This window comes from Pan troglodytes, chromosome 5 (genome assembly GCF_028858775.2).
Source record: "Pan troglodytes isolate AG18354 chromosome 5, NHGRI_mPanTro3-v2.0_pri, whole genome shotgun sequence".
NCBI classification, from domain to species: Eukaryota; Metazoa; Chordata; class Mammalia; order Primates; family Hominidae; genus Pan; species Pan troglodytes.
Genome location: NC_072403.2, coordinates 145,323,132 through 145,342,344, shown reverse-complemented (window position 1 = coordinate 145,342,344; position 19,213 = coordinate 145,323,132). Strand labels below are relative to the sequence as shown.

Sequence of the window (19,213 nt, the reverse complement as noted above, 5' to 3'; positions counted from 1 at the left end):
GGCAAACCAGGTCCAGTACACAAATTTTAATGTGATTAAAGTTAGCATATGCTTCACTTTGCTCCTGATAATTACTTATTCAAGGATTTACATCATCAGGACCTACGTGTTTGAAGAGGAAAGAAGGAGATGGAATCAGCTCATATTCACAAAATCCGTTCTTACACATCTTCTAACATCACCAGCAAGGAGTTGGGGCTGCCCCTCCTAGACTCCACAGAGACCTCAGTCTGCATTTTTGTGATTTTTGTTCCTTTCTGGGTTACCACTGATAATTCTGTTTTCTTGGCAGGAGGTAAAAAGTAAATAAAAGAAGATGAATATTATTATTATTTTTTTTACCCAGCCTCTCACAAACTACATGCCACCTGAGGCCTTGATTTAAAGTCTTTAGTGAACTTTTCAATGATTTAGTTTCCCTCCTTTGTTACAGAGAAAAATGAAAGCACTGAATCAACACCCCTAACCTGCTTTTTATTTAAAAATTTTAAGAACCTTAAAATGATTCAAAATCCTTTTACATAGTAGGATGATGAGTAAGGATTTGTTGTGATAATTGGTGTTTAAGATATCTAGCATGTGTCAGCCCAAAATGTTATCAGTGATGACAAATCCTTGGTCATCACTGATAACATTAAGATCTCCTGATGAAATGTGTTCCAAAGGAAACAAAGATCTACATTTGATGTGGTTTCCAAAAAATAAAAGAAATAATCTTTATAAGTAAATATGTATATCTTCATAAATGATTAAGTAATATGGCAGAAAACCAAAATTCTATTAGTCTGAAAATTTCAAGATCCAATGTTTCCCACTACTGTAACTTGTGAGCCAAGAACAAAAACCTCATCATATTTAAACAAAGTTCCTACCAATATCTCTCAGAGTAAAACAATGGTAGCAAATGTTTACATAGTGCTTACTCTGTATCAAAGCACTGTTCTAAGGGCTCAGATATATTTACTCATTTAATCCTTATACTCTCTTATGTGGTCTTAATACTATATTCATTTTACTTTGAAGGGGACTAAGGCACAGAGTGGTTAAGTGATTTGCACAAAGTCACACAGCTAGTAAGTTTCAGAGCTAGAATTTAAACCCAGAGTGCCTAAGTCAAACATCTGTGCTGAAGCTCTCTGTTAGCCTACTAATTCCTGCAGAAGAGGATGAGGTTACATACTGGAAAGGTCCAGGCTATTCCCCACTGGGGAATATAATGTCTTTTCATATTCAAACATATCTCAAAGATCTCACTTTCTTTTCATTTCCACTGTCGCCCCCTTGTCCAAACTACCTTTTCTTCCTGTTGCAGGCAATGTATTCATTTTTAAATTTATCTCCTCGTTTCCATTTCTGACTTTATCCAAAGACCTTGGTGGCAGAGTTATCTTCTCAAAACATAAATTAAATGATGTAATTTTCTTGCTCAAAATGCTATCATAGCCTCCCACTGGGCTTGGAATAGAATCCAAATTCCTTATTGTAAACCACCAGGCCTTACGTGAGCAGGCCCCCGCCTATCTCTGCAAATGTGCTTCCCCACTTCCCCCTCATGCACTAACTGAACTCCAGCCTTTTTTTTTTTTTTTAAGTTCAGTGACACACCAAGTTTTCCATCCACTGGGGATTTGGTACACTCTGCTTTCTTTGCCTGAAACACCACTGCCCTCCTTCTTCACCTAACTCTTAGAAGTCTTGGCCTAAATGTGGTTTCCATAGAGAAGCCTTATATAAAACCTCCCCTATTCAAAATTATATTCAGTTGATGTTTTAGCAGGCCCTGTTCTCTTTCTAATTCTGCATTTATTTGTGTGTTTACTGGTTTATTGTCTGTTTGTCCCAGTAGGCTGTAAGCTCTATGAGGCAGGAATCAGATCTGATCTACTCCAGCCCCACCTTCGTGTGCCCCAGTATGCAGACCAATTCCTAACACTTTATGGGCACTCAATAGGTATGAGCCAAAACAACAAACTGGTGCTCAGGCCATGGTCCCAAATACAGATTACATTTTACACTGGGATCCACTATATTTAAATCTTCACAGAGAATCAGATCTGTTTTATGATTAACTCTTTTCAAATAAATGCTCTTTTCCTTTACAAATCTTTTCTTAATCCTTCCAAATAGAGGCAGAGCAGTTTTTCCTTTATAGTACAACTCTGCCTAGTGTATATTTCTGTTATTATATTCACTATATCCCATCCCACCCTCTGTCCATCTTATTTTCATATTTGTTTCTTTCGGAGGACTGAATCCTTCTAAAGAGCAGGGAACAATGAGTTACTCGTTTTGAATCTTCAATCCCTAGCCAAAAATCTAACATATAGCAAGTGCTCAATAAATGCCTGCTGGACCAATAAATAAATGCATAAAATCAAGTTACAAAAAAACCCTCAATTTTAAAAAATAAAATGTATACACTGGCTCTGATGTTTAGTGTTTTAAGACATCATTTTCCTAATGCTAAATTACACCGTTTAATCCTATCAAAAATATTATTATTCCACATGATTTTAATGATCAAAATTTCCTTTCTGCCTTTTGTGATATCAATAAAACTAAAATAAAGCAATTGATAAAATTCCTTCAGTAAATCTAATAAGTAAGCACTTGTACAGTAACTTACATTTTAGAATATATAAGTGTCTAGCAACTATACTAAAGTAAAATAGTGTATTGCCAGACCAGAAGTCAGCCACTCTTCAATCTCAACTACTTCGAACATGGCTGAAAATCAAAAAATAAGGACAAAAGATTTGGAAGTGTCAACATATATCACGAATTCATCTCACTCCGAGCTGATTTACTCATTCAGGGACATTCACTCTTGCTTCATGCATAATTCTAACATGCTAGATTTTAAAACTCACAAAAATATTAAGAAAACATAATTAGAAGGAGGACTAAAGACTACCAGAGGCAGGCACAGTGACAAAAGCAAAAAGTTGCAGCTGTCAGGAAAGTGGGAATCAAACATTTATTAAAAGTATTCATAAAACTAAAAAACAGAAAAATTATTTAAAAGCCAACAGTAGTCTTTGAGGCATTTTGTTTAGTAACAAAGGACACTTTCTAGGACTGAAAATGTTATATAGTCTGTAGTATAATCCTATGACTTATTTTAATCAATTAATATTGATTCAACCAATTAATATTCATTATAATAACTGCTTTATCAAGAAAAATAAAATTGTTCTTAGTATATTTTAAGATAGCAAAATATCCAATACATTTTGTAATTCCATGCCAAATGATTAAAACAACTACAGCATAAATGTTTAAAGCACAAACCTTTAGCAATCAAAAAATCTAAAGTAGCCAGAATAATGCATATTCCAAGAATTCTAGATAGCTAATTTTTTACTATCCTGAAATGCTATCATAATTTTTAAATAAAAAAGAAACCTTATTCTCGGAGAGTATGCACATATATGGCAACCTGAGAGTACTCTTCAAAAATCTGAAATACATATAAAAAGCATAAACACAAAAAGCTACTATACCTGTTGTGAACCACTGAAATTCGTTGAATTGGAAACTGAATTATTTGCATAAATAGTAGATGATGGTGCAAAACTAGAACCTAGAGGTAAAAAACAAATTGCATTTTAAAAGTATTCCTTGTAAAATGATAAAGATATTTCACTTTGCAGAATTCTGTGAGAGAAACACTTTGAAATTTGTCATGAAGACAGTGAAATTTGAAGTTGAGACATTTATACAGAAAATAGGCTTAGCTCTCTCCCTCTTGTAACAGCTGGTAAACCCTTTCCTATTGAATCTGTTGAGCTAAACAGAAGCACATGGGAACAGTCTTCATAAGGAGTGAGGCCAACATTCAAGGGTTAAGAGTCTAGAAGTGCAGGGGTATGCAAAGGATAAAATCTTACACAGACTAAGACTGCCTCCAGGAAACTACTGGAACTTTCAAATCATATCAACTGCATTTACATACAAAAAATCACTTGAGTTCAACATTTGTACAGGGCTTTTAGCATGGGAAATAAACATACAGAACCCCATTTAGCAACTCCTTGTACTTTTGTTCCCTTTGTCTTTTCTTTAGAACAAAAATAGCTGTGAATTAGGGTTCAGACTCAAGGGAGAACTGTTTATGGTACACAAATCTAGGGTTTGAGGGCTTTCTAAAACTTTACTACAAGGTCTGAAATTTAATGATTTCTCAAATCAGGACAAAAACAAGTGAGCTGCCAATTATAGGTTTCCTAAAAAAAAAAGTCCTTATGGAATGTGCTTGTCAAGAAGTAAAATGAAAGGCTATTGAGGTAGCTGATTACTTGTTTTATCAATGTGTTTTGACTAGCAATGTATTATGTAATCAGTGCCACTGACCTGACCTGGAATAACCAGTATGAAAGTATTCGTGAAAAAAAAAAAATACTGTCTGTCACATGGCTAACTGAAGCTGTATGAATTTTTGTGGCTATAGCATGCTTTCAAATATGTTTCAACCTACGTTCTAGGTAAAAAAGAGCACTGCTATTCCAGCTGAACATATCTAAGTAATTATTTCATTTGAATCAATTGACCAAAATGTCATACCAGTTGGTTCAAATATGTTAATATAGCCCCAAATTTGTGATTTGCAGTACAGACAAAATGACAGATAGTAACCAGCTTTTAAAGTTTTTACTATGTCACTAAAATTCTTTTGGCAACTATTGCATTAAGATAAAACACAGCTAGGCATGGTGGCTCACGCCTGTAATCCCAGTACTTTGGGAGGCCATGGCAGGCGGGTCACCTGAGATCAGGAGTTCGAGACCAGCCTGATCAACATGGTGAAACCCCGTCTCTACTAAAAATACAAAAATTAGCTGGGTGTGGTGGTGCACACCTGTAATCCCAGCTACTCAGGAGGCTGAGGCAGGAGAATCGCTTGAACCCAGGAGGTGGAGGTTGCAAGTTAGCCAAGATCATGCCATTGTACTCCAGCCTGGGCAACAGAGCGAGACTGCATCTCAGAAAAAAAAAAAAAAAAAAAAAAAAAGATAAAACACAATTTTAATAGGAGTCTAAAATTTAAAAAAATTTAATGATCCTATATGCCTATATGGAGGATTGGAGAGTAAATATTATATAACAGTCCTATTAAGCAATATAGTATCAATAGGAGAGAGGAATTTTAGGAATGAACAAAAAATCCTCAACTGGTCAATAATATATGGAACTTAGAAAAGAGTTAATTCAAGTTTAAGTATAATCAAAACAGCATTACATACTTCAGGAAGAGTGAAAAGAAAATACTGGTTTGTGCTACAGATCTTTTAAATTGCTTAAGTAGACGCCAAATGTGTGGCTGACCTGGTGTCTGGCTTGGGAGTTGCTTTGCTTGGACTTGGTTTCCTGCTGATGTTACGCAGCTTAAACTTAAGTATTTAAGTTTGGTATAGGTCACGTTTCCTGACGTATACTCAACAATTTCGTCGTGTTTCTGTCTAGTTATCTTTCTTTAGAAATTGTGTGAGCTGTGATAAAGCTTAAAACTACCTTCATGATTGGATATTCCTAGTCTGAAGCCAATGAGTCTCACTCAAAGAATTAGTTCTCCCAAAACATGTTTCATGTGTAGCTACTTACCTGGCATTTGGTAAGAATAAGGTGTCTGGCCTGGCTGTGGGGTAGAGAACCCTGGGCTGTAACTGAGGCAGCCACTCTGTAATGGGGACTGAGTTTGGGAAAGTCCACTCTCTGTCTTGATGGCTGGCAACATCACACCCAAATCTGTTCAGAAATTGAATGTGTAAACCATTTAATTAGTAAGATGATTTTCCTTCTAAGTTGTAACCTACAATAGAATACAAAGCTACCAGCCAGCAGGATTACCTGCCTATAACCAAAGAAGAAAACAGAAGATGTGAAATACCGTAAGTGGGCAGGCTGTAGGGCTGTCCTGTCTGTGAGTAGGCTGTGTAGACGGCTGGCTGCTGCATCCCCGAATACTGAGTCTGGCCTGCATAGGCAGACATTGTTTGAGCTGCTGGTGTAGAAAGAATGTGTGGATAGGGCCTAAATATCAGAAAAATAGCATTACTGTGGCAACAAAGACTGTGTATTAATTTAGACAGCCTAGATTCAGTGAAACCCTATAATATCCAGGAAGTAATCCTCTTTATCCACAATATAATTTTAACAATATAGGAAAAAGCAACAGTCTGAATGTCAGGAGCTCAGGCTCTGCTACAAGCCAATCTAGTGACCATAGACAAATGATTTAAACTCCCTACGTCTATACCACACCTGTAAAAGTAGAAATTTGATTTAGATATTACACCTGTGTCTCTTCCAGGTCTACAATTCTTGCTCATATCTGAAATAGCACTCCAGTTAATATACAGATGAGGAAAATGGAGCACACACTAGCTAATTAATATGCTCATGAGCAAATTCACACTCACCATGAGTGACTTAATGCTATGCAAAGACTATGGAAGTCTATTTAAAAGCCCTACTAAGAATTCGCTCCCAAGAATTGGAAATTTAAAAAAAGAAAAAGAAAGGTAGGAAGCTTCCTTAAAAAAAAAAAAAAAAAAAAGGAACATCATTCCTTTCATCATGCCACATTTTACATCATGTTCCCCATTGGATATCCAACCTTCAATCTATATATATGTAAAGGCAGACACTCTAGATGCTGCAGAAAATAACATACTATATTTAAATGTGTATGTATCAGCAATACAAAATCTTGGCACGTCTGGCTGATTCCAAACCAATTCAGATATACACCCAATATAGTTAAACTTAAGAAATATCTACCACTGTCCTCAATAAAGTGACTATATTAGTTATAAAAACAATAAGGCATATTCTTCAAAAATATGTTTATTAGAACTGGAAATCCAACAAAAGAATTTCAATGATGGAATTAATTATGAAGTGTTGACATTTAGATAAAATGTAATCTCTTTAGATTTTTTAACCAGCCAGCATTTTTGAATTTGAATTAAAATGCAATGTATTCTAATTTGAGCTTGATATTTTTCTCAAGGTATACATAAATATTCAAGGGAATCATCAAGATACATGTGGGTGTCTCCATTTCAAATTTGTACAGGATATTTATCTATATATGTAATCTATCCAAGTATTATCCAACCATCTATAATACATGTATAGACATAAATGTTTGCCAATTTAAAGCAAGAATCTACTGACCACTTACTTGGAAGGATACAGCTGCGGGGAATACTGATGTGCTGATCTGGGGCTGTAGCCACTACTTGTAATTACTGTAAGACACAAAAATACCAGTGCACCAAAGGTTGCTTCATAAATACATTTCACTAGAGTGTACATAACCAATTTGAAGAAATTACCATGTTAAATACATGTTTCCAGAAATTCATTTTCTAAAAGGAAACAGCTGCCTAAACACTTTCTCCTAATTAAACTGCTTTGAGTTTTGTGCAAAAAGCATGAAATAAACATTTGTCTCACAAATCATTCCCTCTATCATTCTTCCAGTTTCTCAAATCATTAGCATGCTCTTATATATTAATATGCTATGAATAAATATCTTTGATTATAGGGTAATTAAGCTTTCAAAATATAAAAGTAAATTTTTAAAATTTGCAAACTTTACATTTTAAAATACCAAATATGATGGCAATATATACATATTGCTCTTCCTCCATATCTGTTCTAATTCAAATACAATACAAAATAAGACTGTGATGTTCCAAACTTCATTTTCTAATGGTAAAATACTATTTTATTCTATTTCCTCTCATTTTACCCATCAGATGAACAATTAAAAAATGCAGTCTAAAATATTCCAGTAATAATTAAAGAAAGTGCAGGTGATTTCTTTAAAACATAATCACAAAATGCAGTAGCAATTATATTTACAAATATACTTTGAACTATTAGAGATAATACTTTTCTGAGAAGAACTTAAAGGTGAAAGTGAGGTCCTATTAACAGTTCATCCAAACATGGAGCCCCAAACTGGAATATATCCAATAGCTTGGAAGTTTCTCTTTCCTTTAACTATCTGCCTTGACTAAGACAGATGTTTTGCAAATATATGGACTCTAAAGTGTGAGCCAGTTCCCTTAGAGCCAATCCACACTGAGCGAGCACACAGAGTGTCTTTATTAGGCCATCTGCTGTTCATTCACTTTTCAAAAAGATTAAAGTAGTACACAATGCAGTGCTGGAATTAGTTTAGTCTAATCAATCATAGTTATACTTCAAAGTACTATGTCCTTTCTGAGTTGTTCATAATAATTCTGGAGCGAAACTTTTAGAATTGTAAAAGTGACAAATAGGTTTAGGTTGCTAACTATTTTATGAAACATGATATATTTCTATATATATCACAAGAACCCTTGTGATCTGCTTCACAAACATGCATCATTTAATGTGTTTAAAATGCTATTTTGCCTATAAGCTCTGAATATGGAAAGAATATTTTCATTTTCATAGCGATAATGAAGTAAGTATATTTTTAAGAATATTATCAGTCAATTTTGAAAATCATCAAATTTGACTAAAGGTGTTACTTCTAAATATTTTCAGCAACCAGAATTTAACTGAATTTGATACGTATCATTGAAAATAAATTGACCAATAAACTATTACTTTTCTACATATTTATCAAAACTTAAAGAACGTTTTAAATTTTCAAATCAACTTAATGAAAACAGACTCTTTGTTCTACTACACAATGGACATTAAATGTGCACTTCATAATAGTAGTGTTATTCCAAAGATATTCATTCTAATTTATCGATTAACAATACCAAATACTCTAACAGAAATATAGTTAAATGAGGCTTGATTAAATATTCTTTCATCTCTTCTTTACAGAATTTCTCCTTGGTACACTCAAGACTTGGGCTATACTCATCAGTTATTATCAATATTGTGAAATAGAAGGCTTTTCCAAAGAGACGCTGAATCATGAAGATAAATATTCATTATAGTAACCTTTTATAAATAAGACATAGACCAAAATTACACATTTCAGAAAAAACTCATATACATGAACTCAATTCTGAATATATAGGATGTTTCTTCTAATGATAAATCTAAACATCATTAGAATAATGTACTCACAACACTATAAAGCCTCAACTAACCTTTACAATTTTCTATTAACGTCTATATGTTCATTTTCTAAATAGAACAGAAAATCTTTGGCTCAGAAAACTACGATGTTCACGTAGGAAAGTTTATGCTTCTTTACTAAAATATATACATTTTGTTCTAATTCAGAAATTTGCAGATAACTGAAAAGAACAACAAAATTGGATTAAAGTGAGTGGAAATTTTGCAGATCAAAGTAAAGACTGCTCCCACAAAGGGAAGCCTCATTTCCAGAATGATTTCTGGAATATCTTGTACAAACTTGAAAGAATTTCGTTTTATTCCCCACTGTCATCTGATTAATCATAAACATTACCCAAAACACTCATTACATTCCATCATTTCTGCATACAACAGTAAGCAAAACTGCTTGTTTTCAAAATGCCCTGAAAATTAATTTAAATACATGTTTAATATCTATTGTCAGTTTCTCTGATAGTGTCAAAGCAATTTTAAGGTTTCATTCTCATTATCGTGCCATCTTAGATTGGTGACTCTCAATGGGATGAGAAGTGGGTGGGGGTGAGAATTTTGCCTGCCAGGGGACACTTAAACAGTCTGGATACAGTTTTGGTTGTCTTTAGTAAGACATCTTTGGTTGCTTCTTTAGTAAAGAAGCATCTGGGGAAGTGCTGCTGGCATTCTGGGATAGATGCAGCCAAACATCTTACAGTGCAGAGGATAGCTTTCCCACACTAAAGAATTAGCCCAAGTCTTTAACAGTGCTGATGTTGATAATCCCTGCCCTGGATCACTGCTGTGGAATAAAACTTTCCACAGTGTTGGAAATGTTCTGTATCTGAGCTGTCCAATATGGTAGCTGCTAACCACATGCAGCTGTTAAACACTTGAAATGTGTTTAAACTTGAAAATTCAGTTAAATTTTGGTTGCTGAAAATATTGAGAACTTAACGCCTCTAGTCGTACTTGATGATTTTCAAAATCAATTAATAAAAATATACTTACTGCAATATTGCTGTGAAAATGAAAATAAAAAACAAAATTTTAAATTTTATCAAATTTTAATAACCACATATGACTGGTGGCTACCTTACTGGACAGCACGTCCCTAGATACTTCTTTAAAAATTTGGGAAAATATCTACAAAGACAATATGAGTGAATTTCAGACAGGATGATTGTTCATGCCTATTTCTTTTTCCATCTATTTTCTGATGGGGCATTACAGAAAGGACCCAGGGACTGATCATAAGGACATGGTTTTAGATTCGTTTATACCACTGACCAGCTGTGAGGCCTTGACTGTATGGCCTTAACCACTTTTAACTTTTCTTGTCTACAAAACGGATCAGAGAGCTCTGAAATTCCTTCTGGAGCTAACACTTTATAGTTTTGTCATTCAGCTTTCAATTAACTTGTAGTATACTACTGAAGTAGGTCAGCAATAAGTTAATAACTCCATTCCTTTCCTTAACAATTTGTTCATATAGATTTATTTTGCAGAAAGTTTACAAAAGCTATGGTAAGTGTGCAATACAGAATACTGAACTGGTAACTATCTCCTGAGAGGCAGGTAAACTGCTAGAAAAGATGTGGATTAGTACATATGAGTCTCTGTGCAAAGTTTATGTACTATTATTTCTTTCTTGGAGTACTAATATTTCTGTAAATATATGGCAACTGCTTCTAATCGGTGTGAACTAGTGAAATTAAATCATCTGTAAAAATCAAATATATGCTATAATGACATAATACTGTAAGACATATCTCAACTATTTTTACACAAAACATACTGAGAAAAAAATCCTTATAACATGAGCATATGGATAAATGTAAAATGTATTAAAGTAGAATAACAGAACCGAGATTCAATTACCACAAATACTTTCCTAGGTTTAATGTTCTTCTTTCTGATGTACCCAATCCTCCTCAGGTTAGAAAAATCCTTTCACCAGATAAAAAGCCGAAGAAATATTGTAACTTAAAAAAATTTAATTAAGTCTACTTAATTCATGCCCTTTGTGCCCAGCTGGGAGTTATCAGGTATTTATATTTTAAAGGGATTGATGTTTAAAGACATGCTATTGTTCTCTTTGAAGCATTCGAGCGCTCTCAGAGGCTGGGTTCTAATGCAACCAGCATGTGCTCTCCTGCAGCCCATTAACCTTTAATACTTGTCACTCAGCTGCTTACACAGGAGGAGTTTTTTAAACCCAGAGAGGAAACAAGGTTATTTAGAAGGAATCAAATGGATAGTTTTACATCTCGAATGTTAAACAGAAGGCAGTTTTTATGTAATTCAAATGGGTAAGTTGAAGAAGCAAGGTCAGCTACTACAACTTAATTATTAAATTAATTAAACATCGTATAACATAATTTTGAAGGAAGTTAAGTTTACTTATCCATAATAAGAAAGTCATGGGACTTTTGCTGTCAACTAAAATATCAAGCAAAATTATTCTAAATATAATTTATAACAATGCATACTGCTATGACTATTCTCAAAAAATAAGAATTTGTTTCTAACTTTATAAGGATCAAAGTTCTAAGAGCTTGGATGCTTATGTTGCTTATTCCCAAGGAGGAGGATGTGGATGCACCCCCATGTGTACGTAAGGACACACGAGCTAAAGGCTTTACCTGACCCAGTAAAAGTGTCAAGCGCTCCATCTCCAGTCGTGGTTGTGGTTTCACTGCTGTTCAAGGGCTCTGTTTTGACTGCAAGAAGAGACACTACGTAGAAGAATAAGTACATGTGAGTTTTACTTCTAAATTTATGTCAAAGACTCTGTCCGTTCTACTAGTGATATTTCTAGCTACCATGGGCATGCAAGAGAAAACCTGAGAAGTTGATGAAGAGAGTTTGTTAGTTTAGCTTCTAAACGGGCATGCATTTAGAGGATTTAATCTAAAACCCTCTGGCCAAGCTAGTTCTCTCAAATCCAGCTTTTAAAGGCAGTCAGCCTTAAAAAGTGAAACAGCAGTACACATATTTGTATTTTTAATTCACCTAAACACACTCTCATATAGTCAATAGGAAAGAAGGAATCATCATCAGTCTTCAGCACATTTAATTAAAATTATACCAAAGAAATTCACTAGCTTATATTTTATTTTTCCCAGGAAGATATTTTTAAAGTTTGCATAATAATACAATGGAGACATATAAAACTATAGAAACCATGGGCTCATTCACACGATGAATGAAAAATGAAGCACTCAATGAAGCTCTAAAAAAGACTCATGAGCTATAAGGTGTTGGGCTTCATACTTTAATGGCATAACAATTTTTAATATGTTTAGAGATAAGCGTAGAAAAAGAGATGACTTCTACAACAGCAAGTACACCTTTTGAAAACTCATTTTAATATGTTATTTCTACATGGTAATGGTGTATTTTGGCAAAATCTTTGCTTGGTAACAAAGTGGCCTAGTACACATTATTATCATTATTAGATGCAACAAGGGTGATGGGGGGTGAGAATAAAGTTTTACCCATTTGGTCACACCATATTTTCCCTTTGTTGGCAAGGCTTTACTGTATATATCATAGCAGCAAGGAAATAAACTAAGCTATTTTCTACTTAACACCTCTTATGTTTCCTGGTCATAAGTGAAATGAACGATACAGTTAAATAACTTAGAAGCAAGCAGAAAATTATAAAGAAGAAAGCTGAAGACTAGCCAAAGGGCAAAAAAGAACAGTCAGTCATAGGGTACCCACCAATCACACAAGTCAGTAATGTTATTCTGTTAGAAAAGAAATTAATTGATAGAAAACCATGCGGTAATGATTATGCTCTTTTCCACATGAACAGAATTAACCAGACCTTCAGTGAGCTCTGTGTTAATTTAGTATCCATTATTTATTAATGACATGATCAGCTGGAAGATTCAGAGGAGAAAGGTAAATGTTGGAAACAGAAAGTAAAGAAACTTGGATTACTTTTCTTAGCAAAAAAGCAAACTCAAGTTTGACTTATCTTTCAAGAGCAACAATGATCTGAAGAGTAGTCTAATTATTTATATAATGATAAATAATGAATTGGTGGTTATTACTTTTCAGTAGTAATTTGCACAGTAATCCCTATTATGGTTATACCTTATCAATAACTAAACCTATCATTATAAAATCATTTTATCACCTTTATATTTACTACTATAAAACTAATACTTATTGAGAGCTTGCTACGTGCTAGATGATGTACATTTAGCTAATCCTTAAAACAACTCTAATTAATACAAATCACTATACCCATTTTATAGACAAGGAAACTGAAGTTCAGGGGGGCTGAAAAGCCTGCATAAGTTCCAATGCAGGAGACGGTAGAGCTAAGATTTGAACTCAGGTTTTTAGCTCTAGTATGCAGGATCTTTCCACCATATCAGGCTGCCTTCAGGTACGAAAATAGCTTATGCTCATGACAGTGCCTCTTCTCAAAGGCCCAAAGCATGATGAGAATGCAGTTATCTCCTAGATAGAATAATTAAAAATACTTCATTGAAAATAAAAACTGCAAAATACTGGAATAGGATACTAAGGCATGTTTCCCATTTCTTCCTCATGGGATATTTTAAAAGACATCAAGAAGTAGCAAATTTGAAATTAGGTAACAGTAACAGCACACCCTTAAAATGAACTTGATACATTCCAGGCACTTCTCTTGTCCTTTACACCTACTGATTTACTCCTCTCAACAGTCAGTAGATAATATCATCATCTTTATTTTTCAGATAAGGAAACTGAGGCACAAAAAGGTTAAATAACGTCCCCAGTCACAAAGCTTGTAAGAGCTAGAATTTGAGACCAAGTGGTGTGTGTTCAGAATCCAAACTGTTAAACCATACTGCCTCTCAGGCAGCACTAGCTAATCAAGAATTCCTTTTGTCTGTATGAAGATAATGCAGAGTATAATCTAGATGGGTATCAAGGCTACTCCATCTCACGCAATGTTTACAATTGACTTCTAACATTTATGACAAAAAGTCATGGCCCAAAGCCTTCAGCAAAACTAAGAAACAGTTTATCAGAGCTTCTGACTTCTACTTGCAGCTAAATTCCTATTTATGCATATCTATATCTACGAACAATATTTGCAAAAGTAGCTTTATTATACTAATTGTAATATAGATTTTACTTGCGAATGGAGATGGCAGAATGTGAGCTGTGTCTAACGAAACTGGTCTAGAAGCCAGACACGAAGAGATTAGTTTTGTTACTTTGAATTTCAACTTTGAGACCCAATTTCAAAAGCTTAGTATTGATTTTGATTATAATCTCTTCAATTTGAAAGTTTGGGGAGGTCAAAAGGAGAAAGAAGAAGGAGAGAGTGAGTTTTTGGTCTAATTCATTATACTGGAAACATCTCTCATTAAAATTTTAAAGGTTTGCTTTTAGTCAAAGATAGATAAAGGAAGTTCATTTTACTGAGAAAAGCCATCCCTGAGAAAGTATATGAAGAGAGGAGTAACAAGCAAGATGTGTTAGCTTTACTAAAATGCCTGAATTTTAAATAATTCAACAAAATGGATGCTAACATTTGAGGGAAAGTGGTACATGTTAATGTAAAATTGTTTTTCCTATGCAAGTAAGGGTAGAACAAAATGGAAAAGTAGAAATAAAACATTTATTCTGTCATAGAAAATAAGCTGCATTCATACTAAGTGAGCATCAACAAGCACCTCTTGACCTCTAAGTAAGTCCCAAAGTTATTTTGGTTTGATTTTTCTAAATAAAAAGCAGTAATATTAGGTAATAATAAACAACTATTTTTTCAGCAGTAGAAAGCTCAAATAGAGAAGTGAATAGACACTCCTTATATTATTAGCTGATTTATTAAGACATGTTAGAATACGAAGAAGTATTATCTTGATATTTATATAATAGTTAACTAGTATAAAGTAAACATATAATAATTATAGATAAAGCTTGGAAAACAACGTTATTTTCACTGAAGCTACAAATATATTTGAAATGTATTCTTTTTTCTTTTATCTTGCTTTTGTTTCTGCACTTTAAATTACACCTACTATATACTTTTCCAGTGGCAGGAAACTTTCATTAAATATATGCAAGACACTATTGGAAAAATGTTCATTAGTAAGACAAATCTAGTCTTATTACTACTAACTTGTAAAAATCCTTATTCCAAATAATTATCAGTGCCTATTCCTTGACTGTTCAAATGTATTTTAAGCTATATTTTGTCTTTCTTAAATTAACATGAAGTTTAAATGGGGCTTTTAATTTATTTTCAGGACAGCAAACCAAAATCATTACATGCAATAAAATGGAAGCAAAATCCTTTTATAGAAGACAAGCACCGTATTTCTCAACCAAATGCAAGCTTACACACCAAATGTTTTGATTTCAAAAGAAACAATATTTTAATGTCCTAGGTTGAAGAGTTTTGTGGGATTATTATACTATATCTTCAAAGTAAGTGAGTCAGAGCTCGTTTTGCTAAAAGTGGCATAAAATTACTTTCTATAGCACTTTGTCGAGAACCGTTAAGAAATCCTTGTACTGTCAGGTCCCCCTCCCCACTAGTTAGCTACTTGCAATTTGGATGTTTCTGATAGAGTCAAATGGTAAAAATAAATAAACATACATGATTGGCTTTTCCATTTTTTTAGCTTTAAAAATAATTCTTATCTATAGACTAAATCAAGGTCATACATAATTATTGTCAGGTACCAGTAATGGCTACTAAATCACAGATTTCCTGTCTTCACATCCCAACCTTCATCCCTACTGCCATACACTTATTTTTAAAGCAGTCTTACTCTTGTCCCCTTAAATTGTCTTTAGAAGTTAAGTATAACAACATTAATGTCGATTAATTACTTTTAGAGAAAGTCTGTTTTATTATCATAACTCAAAGTTCATATTCATATGTTGCAATTCAGCCTTCATCCTCGAAAGGTAACCCACATAATTTACATTTACATTTCATCTTCATAAATCAGTGTAGTTTAAACATAGATTAAGGTGTGTGTGCACCAGTTTAAGGTGTCCATTTAAAAAACTACGTATATGTAATTCCACATACACTTCTTTCTGAACCACAAAAATCACATATAGAGGCTTTCGACAGCTTAGTTTCTACAAAGAATTTCAGAAAGAGTTAGATCAGGAAAGTTACAATTTATAACACTGCAGGGAAGCAGTAAAAGTATTGCCTACTGGTTTTAATAATCAGTATAGCCTATGATTTATGCTTGTTTGGATCAATATATTCATTCAAAAACCTATGATTACCAAGTGTCTTTCATTCCTAACTACCCATAAAGTATTTAATTTTGTAAAATAATTTGATGAAGCCATTTATGACTTTTATTCTAAAAAAAAATCTACAAAAGAGCCGACCCACAGCAGTAGGTAGCTCTATTGCACAAATACTAATTCATTATATGTGAGTCAATCATCTCTACAGTAAAAATTCTAGAAGATTCTTTTCTATATCAATTTCAAATATAGAAAAAAACACTAAAGCTGATCAGAATGTCTGATTTCTATTCCCCCAAACCTTTTCTTTGAAGTTGTTTCTTAATCTCCATGTAGAATCAAATATTCCCTCCCTCCACTGTTCATCCACCTTGAACACATTATGGCATTCATTATTTTCATGTCTGCCTCCCTCTGCTAGACTTTTGGTTCCTGGATGGCTGGTATTGTGTTCTTTAGGTCACTGGGTTCCCATTTCCTGGCACAGAACTTGGCATATAATAGGAACTTGATACATTTCAATTAAGTGAGAAAGTGAAAATTTACTCTTTTAGATACTGCCCTAGCTCTCCCAATAGATCTAAGTATTTTTGTATATGAAGTGTAGTTCATCATGAATCCTGACACCATTCAGCAAATTAGAATCTGGAATTACCTATATCTGGAAGTAAATTTTCATATAATTGGCATGCATTCTTATATGTACAACATAACTTATGTATACACATATAGATCTATATCAGGAGTTGGGCCAAATCTGACCCATGGCCTGTTTCTGTATGGTTTTAAGCTAAGAATGGTTTTTACCTTTTTAAGTGGCTGAAAAATATCAAAAGGAGAATATTTTGTGACATGAACATTTTAATGAAATTCAAATTTCAGTGTTCATAAGTCAAATTATTTAAATACAATCACGTTAATTTGTGTAGGTATTGTATATGGCTGCTTTTGTGCAACAATAGCAGAGCTAAATAGCGACAACAGAGAGCAGACAGCCCACAAGGCCTGACCTCTGCTTTATTTGCTAAGGTATGCTTGCATTTATGCTATCTCTATATTTTACACTTTAATAATTTTACAAGTGCTAACAATTTCAAAGGAAAATCTATGTTCCATATAAATCTGCAGATGTAATTATATAATTAGGATTAAGGTAGTGAAACACATTAAATTACTTTCAAGAATATTGCAACATACTTAAAGAGCACCAATGTAGTAGGATAAAATCTAAAGGTGATACTATCTACTTATATCAATTAAAAAAAATTAGGCTGGGTGTAGTGGCCACGCCTGTAATCCCGACACTTTGGGAGGCCTAGGTAGTCAGATCACCTGAGGTGAGGAGTTCAGGACCAGCCTGGCCAACGTGGTGAAACCCAGCCTCTACTAAGTAAAGTACAAAAATTAGCCTGATGGGCGTGGTAGCGTGTGTCTGTAGTCCCAGCTACTCAGGAGACTGAGGCAGGAGAATCACTTGAACCTGGGAGGTGGAAGTTGTGGTGAGCCGAGATGGCACCACTGCACTCCAGCCTGGTAGACAGAGTGAGACTCCGTCTTAAATAAATAAATAAAGAATCTTTTTGAACATCTCGAGTTATTGGAATGATCTTGAAAAGCTATTAAATTAGTTCTTTTCTTTTGCCTTTTGTTTTGTTATAATTTTATGAAGTGATAAAATTATTTATGAGGTGATAAAATTCCAACAATAAAAACCAAGAATTGAAAATAAAATAGTTTATTCTTAACAGAAGAGATCATGTAACAAATGCTTAGTCTGTGTCACCAACACCCACCATAAAAAGTCATTGAAATTCGGCCGGGCACGGTGGCTCAGGCCTGTAATCCCAGCACTTCGGGAGGCTGAGGCGGGCCGATCACGAAGTCAGGAAATCGAGACCGCCCTGGCTAACACGGTGAAACCCCATCTCTACTAAAAATACAAAAAATTAGCTGGGTGTCGTGGCGGGTGCCTGTAGTCCCAGCTACTCGGGAGGCTGAGGCAGGAGAATGGCGTGAACCCGGGAGGCGGAGCTTGCAGTGAGCGGAGATCGCGCCACTGCATTCCAGCCTGGGTGACAGAGCGAGACTCCGTTTCAAAAAAAAAAAAGTCATTGAAATTCATTAAAAGTTTCATATAATATGCTACCAGGACTACATTATTAATAATCAAAGTTTATCTAACATTTTGTTACCAAAAGTTTGCTTTCTTTAGCCCAGTTTACACATTTCTAAATGCAACTAAATTTATCTGACCAAATGGAGTCTGTTAACACAATGCATATTTTCATTTTCCTTAAAAAGCTGTTGCCTATTATTGCATTACTAATTAAAGAAAGGAAGATATACTGATATTTATTGTTAAGCAATTTATATACATTATCTAAGACAAAAGTCTTGCCGAGAAGTATTATTATCATCCTTTTATAGAAAGGAATTGAAGCTCAGAGAGCTTAAGTAACTTGTTCAAGGTGACACAGCCAGTAAGTGTAGTGCTAAGATCCAGATCCACAGTGGCCCTGACGCACAACTCCTTGTTCTTCTCCCATGGACTCACGAGTTTTAACACTGACATTAAGAACCAGGAAAGCCTGATGCTTACCACTTAGAAAAATGTTTCTGGTTGAGATCAGAGGTAAATTACTATTTATTGCACATATTCACTATTATAATGTTGCTTGTGTTAAACACTATTTGAGAACAGACCACAGCCAGTAAGCTAAGAACATTTTTTTACATATTAAATGTTTAAAACGTTGTCAAAATTACAATATTTCATGACACATGAAAATTATATGAAATTTAAATTTTAGGGCCCATGAAGTTTTATTGGACCATAGCCATGCTTATTCATTTACATATTTTCTATGTTGCTTTTGCACTATGATGGCAGAGCTGAGCAGCTGAAACACAG

At 34.1% G+C, this 19,213-nt stretch overlaps 1 protein-coding gene across 22 annotated transcripts in view; it reads right to left on the bottom strand.

Moving 5' to 3' along the window:
- Positions 1-19,213, bottom strand: part of EYA4 (EYA transcriptional coactivator and phosphatase 4) — a 288,119-nt gene that overhangs the window by 61,107 nt on the left and 207,799 nt on the right. For 15 of the 22 annotated variants that reach the window (XR_010158205.1, XM_024357428.2, XM_063813500.1 and 12 more), the window contains 5 exons: positions 11,715-11,807; positions 7,187-7,253; positions 5,888-6,030; positions 5,602-5,745; positions 3,504-3,583 (listed from right to left, as the gene is read on the bottom strand). Coding sequence is in view for 21 of the 22 variants with exons in the window: in XM_024357428.2 (XP_024213196.1) it covers positions 3,504-3,583; positions 5,602-5,745; positions 5,888-6,030; positions 7,187-7,253; positions 11,715-11,807 (527 nt within the window). In the remaining variant the exon portion in view is untranslated. The remainder of the gene's footprint in view (positions 1-3,503; positions 3,584-5,601; positions 5,746-5,887; positions 6,031-7,186; positions 7,254-11,714; positions 11,808-19,213) is intronic. The other 7 variants (XM_009452036.4, XM_016956318.3, XM_054686335.1 and 4 more) reach the window with 1 other exon arrangement.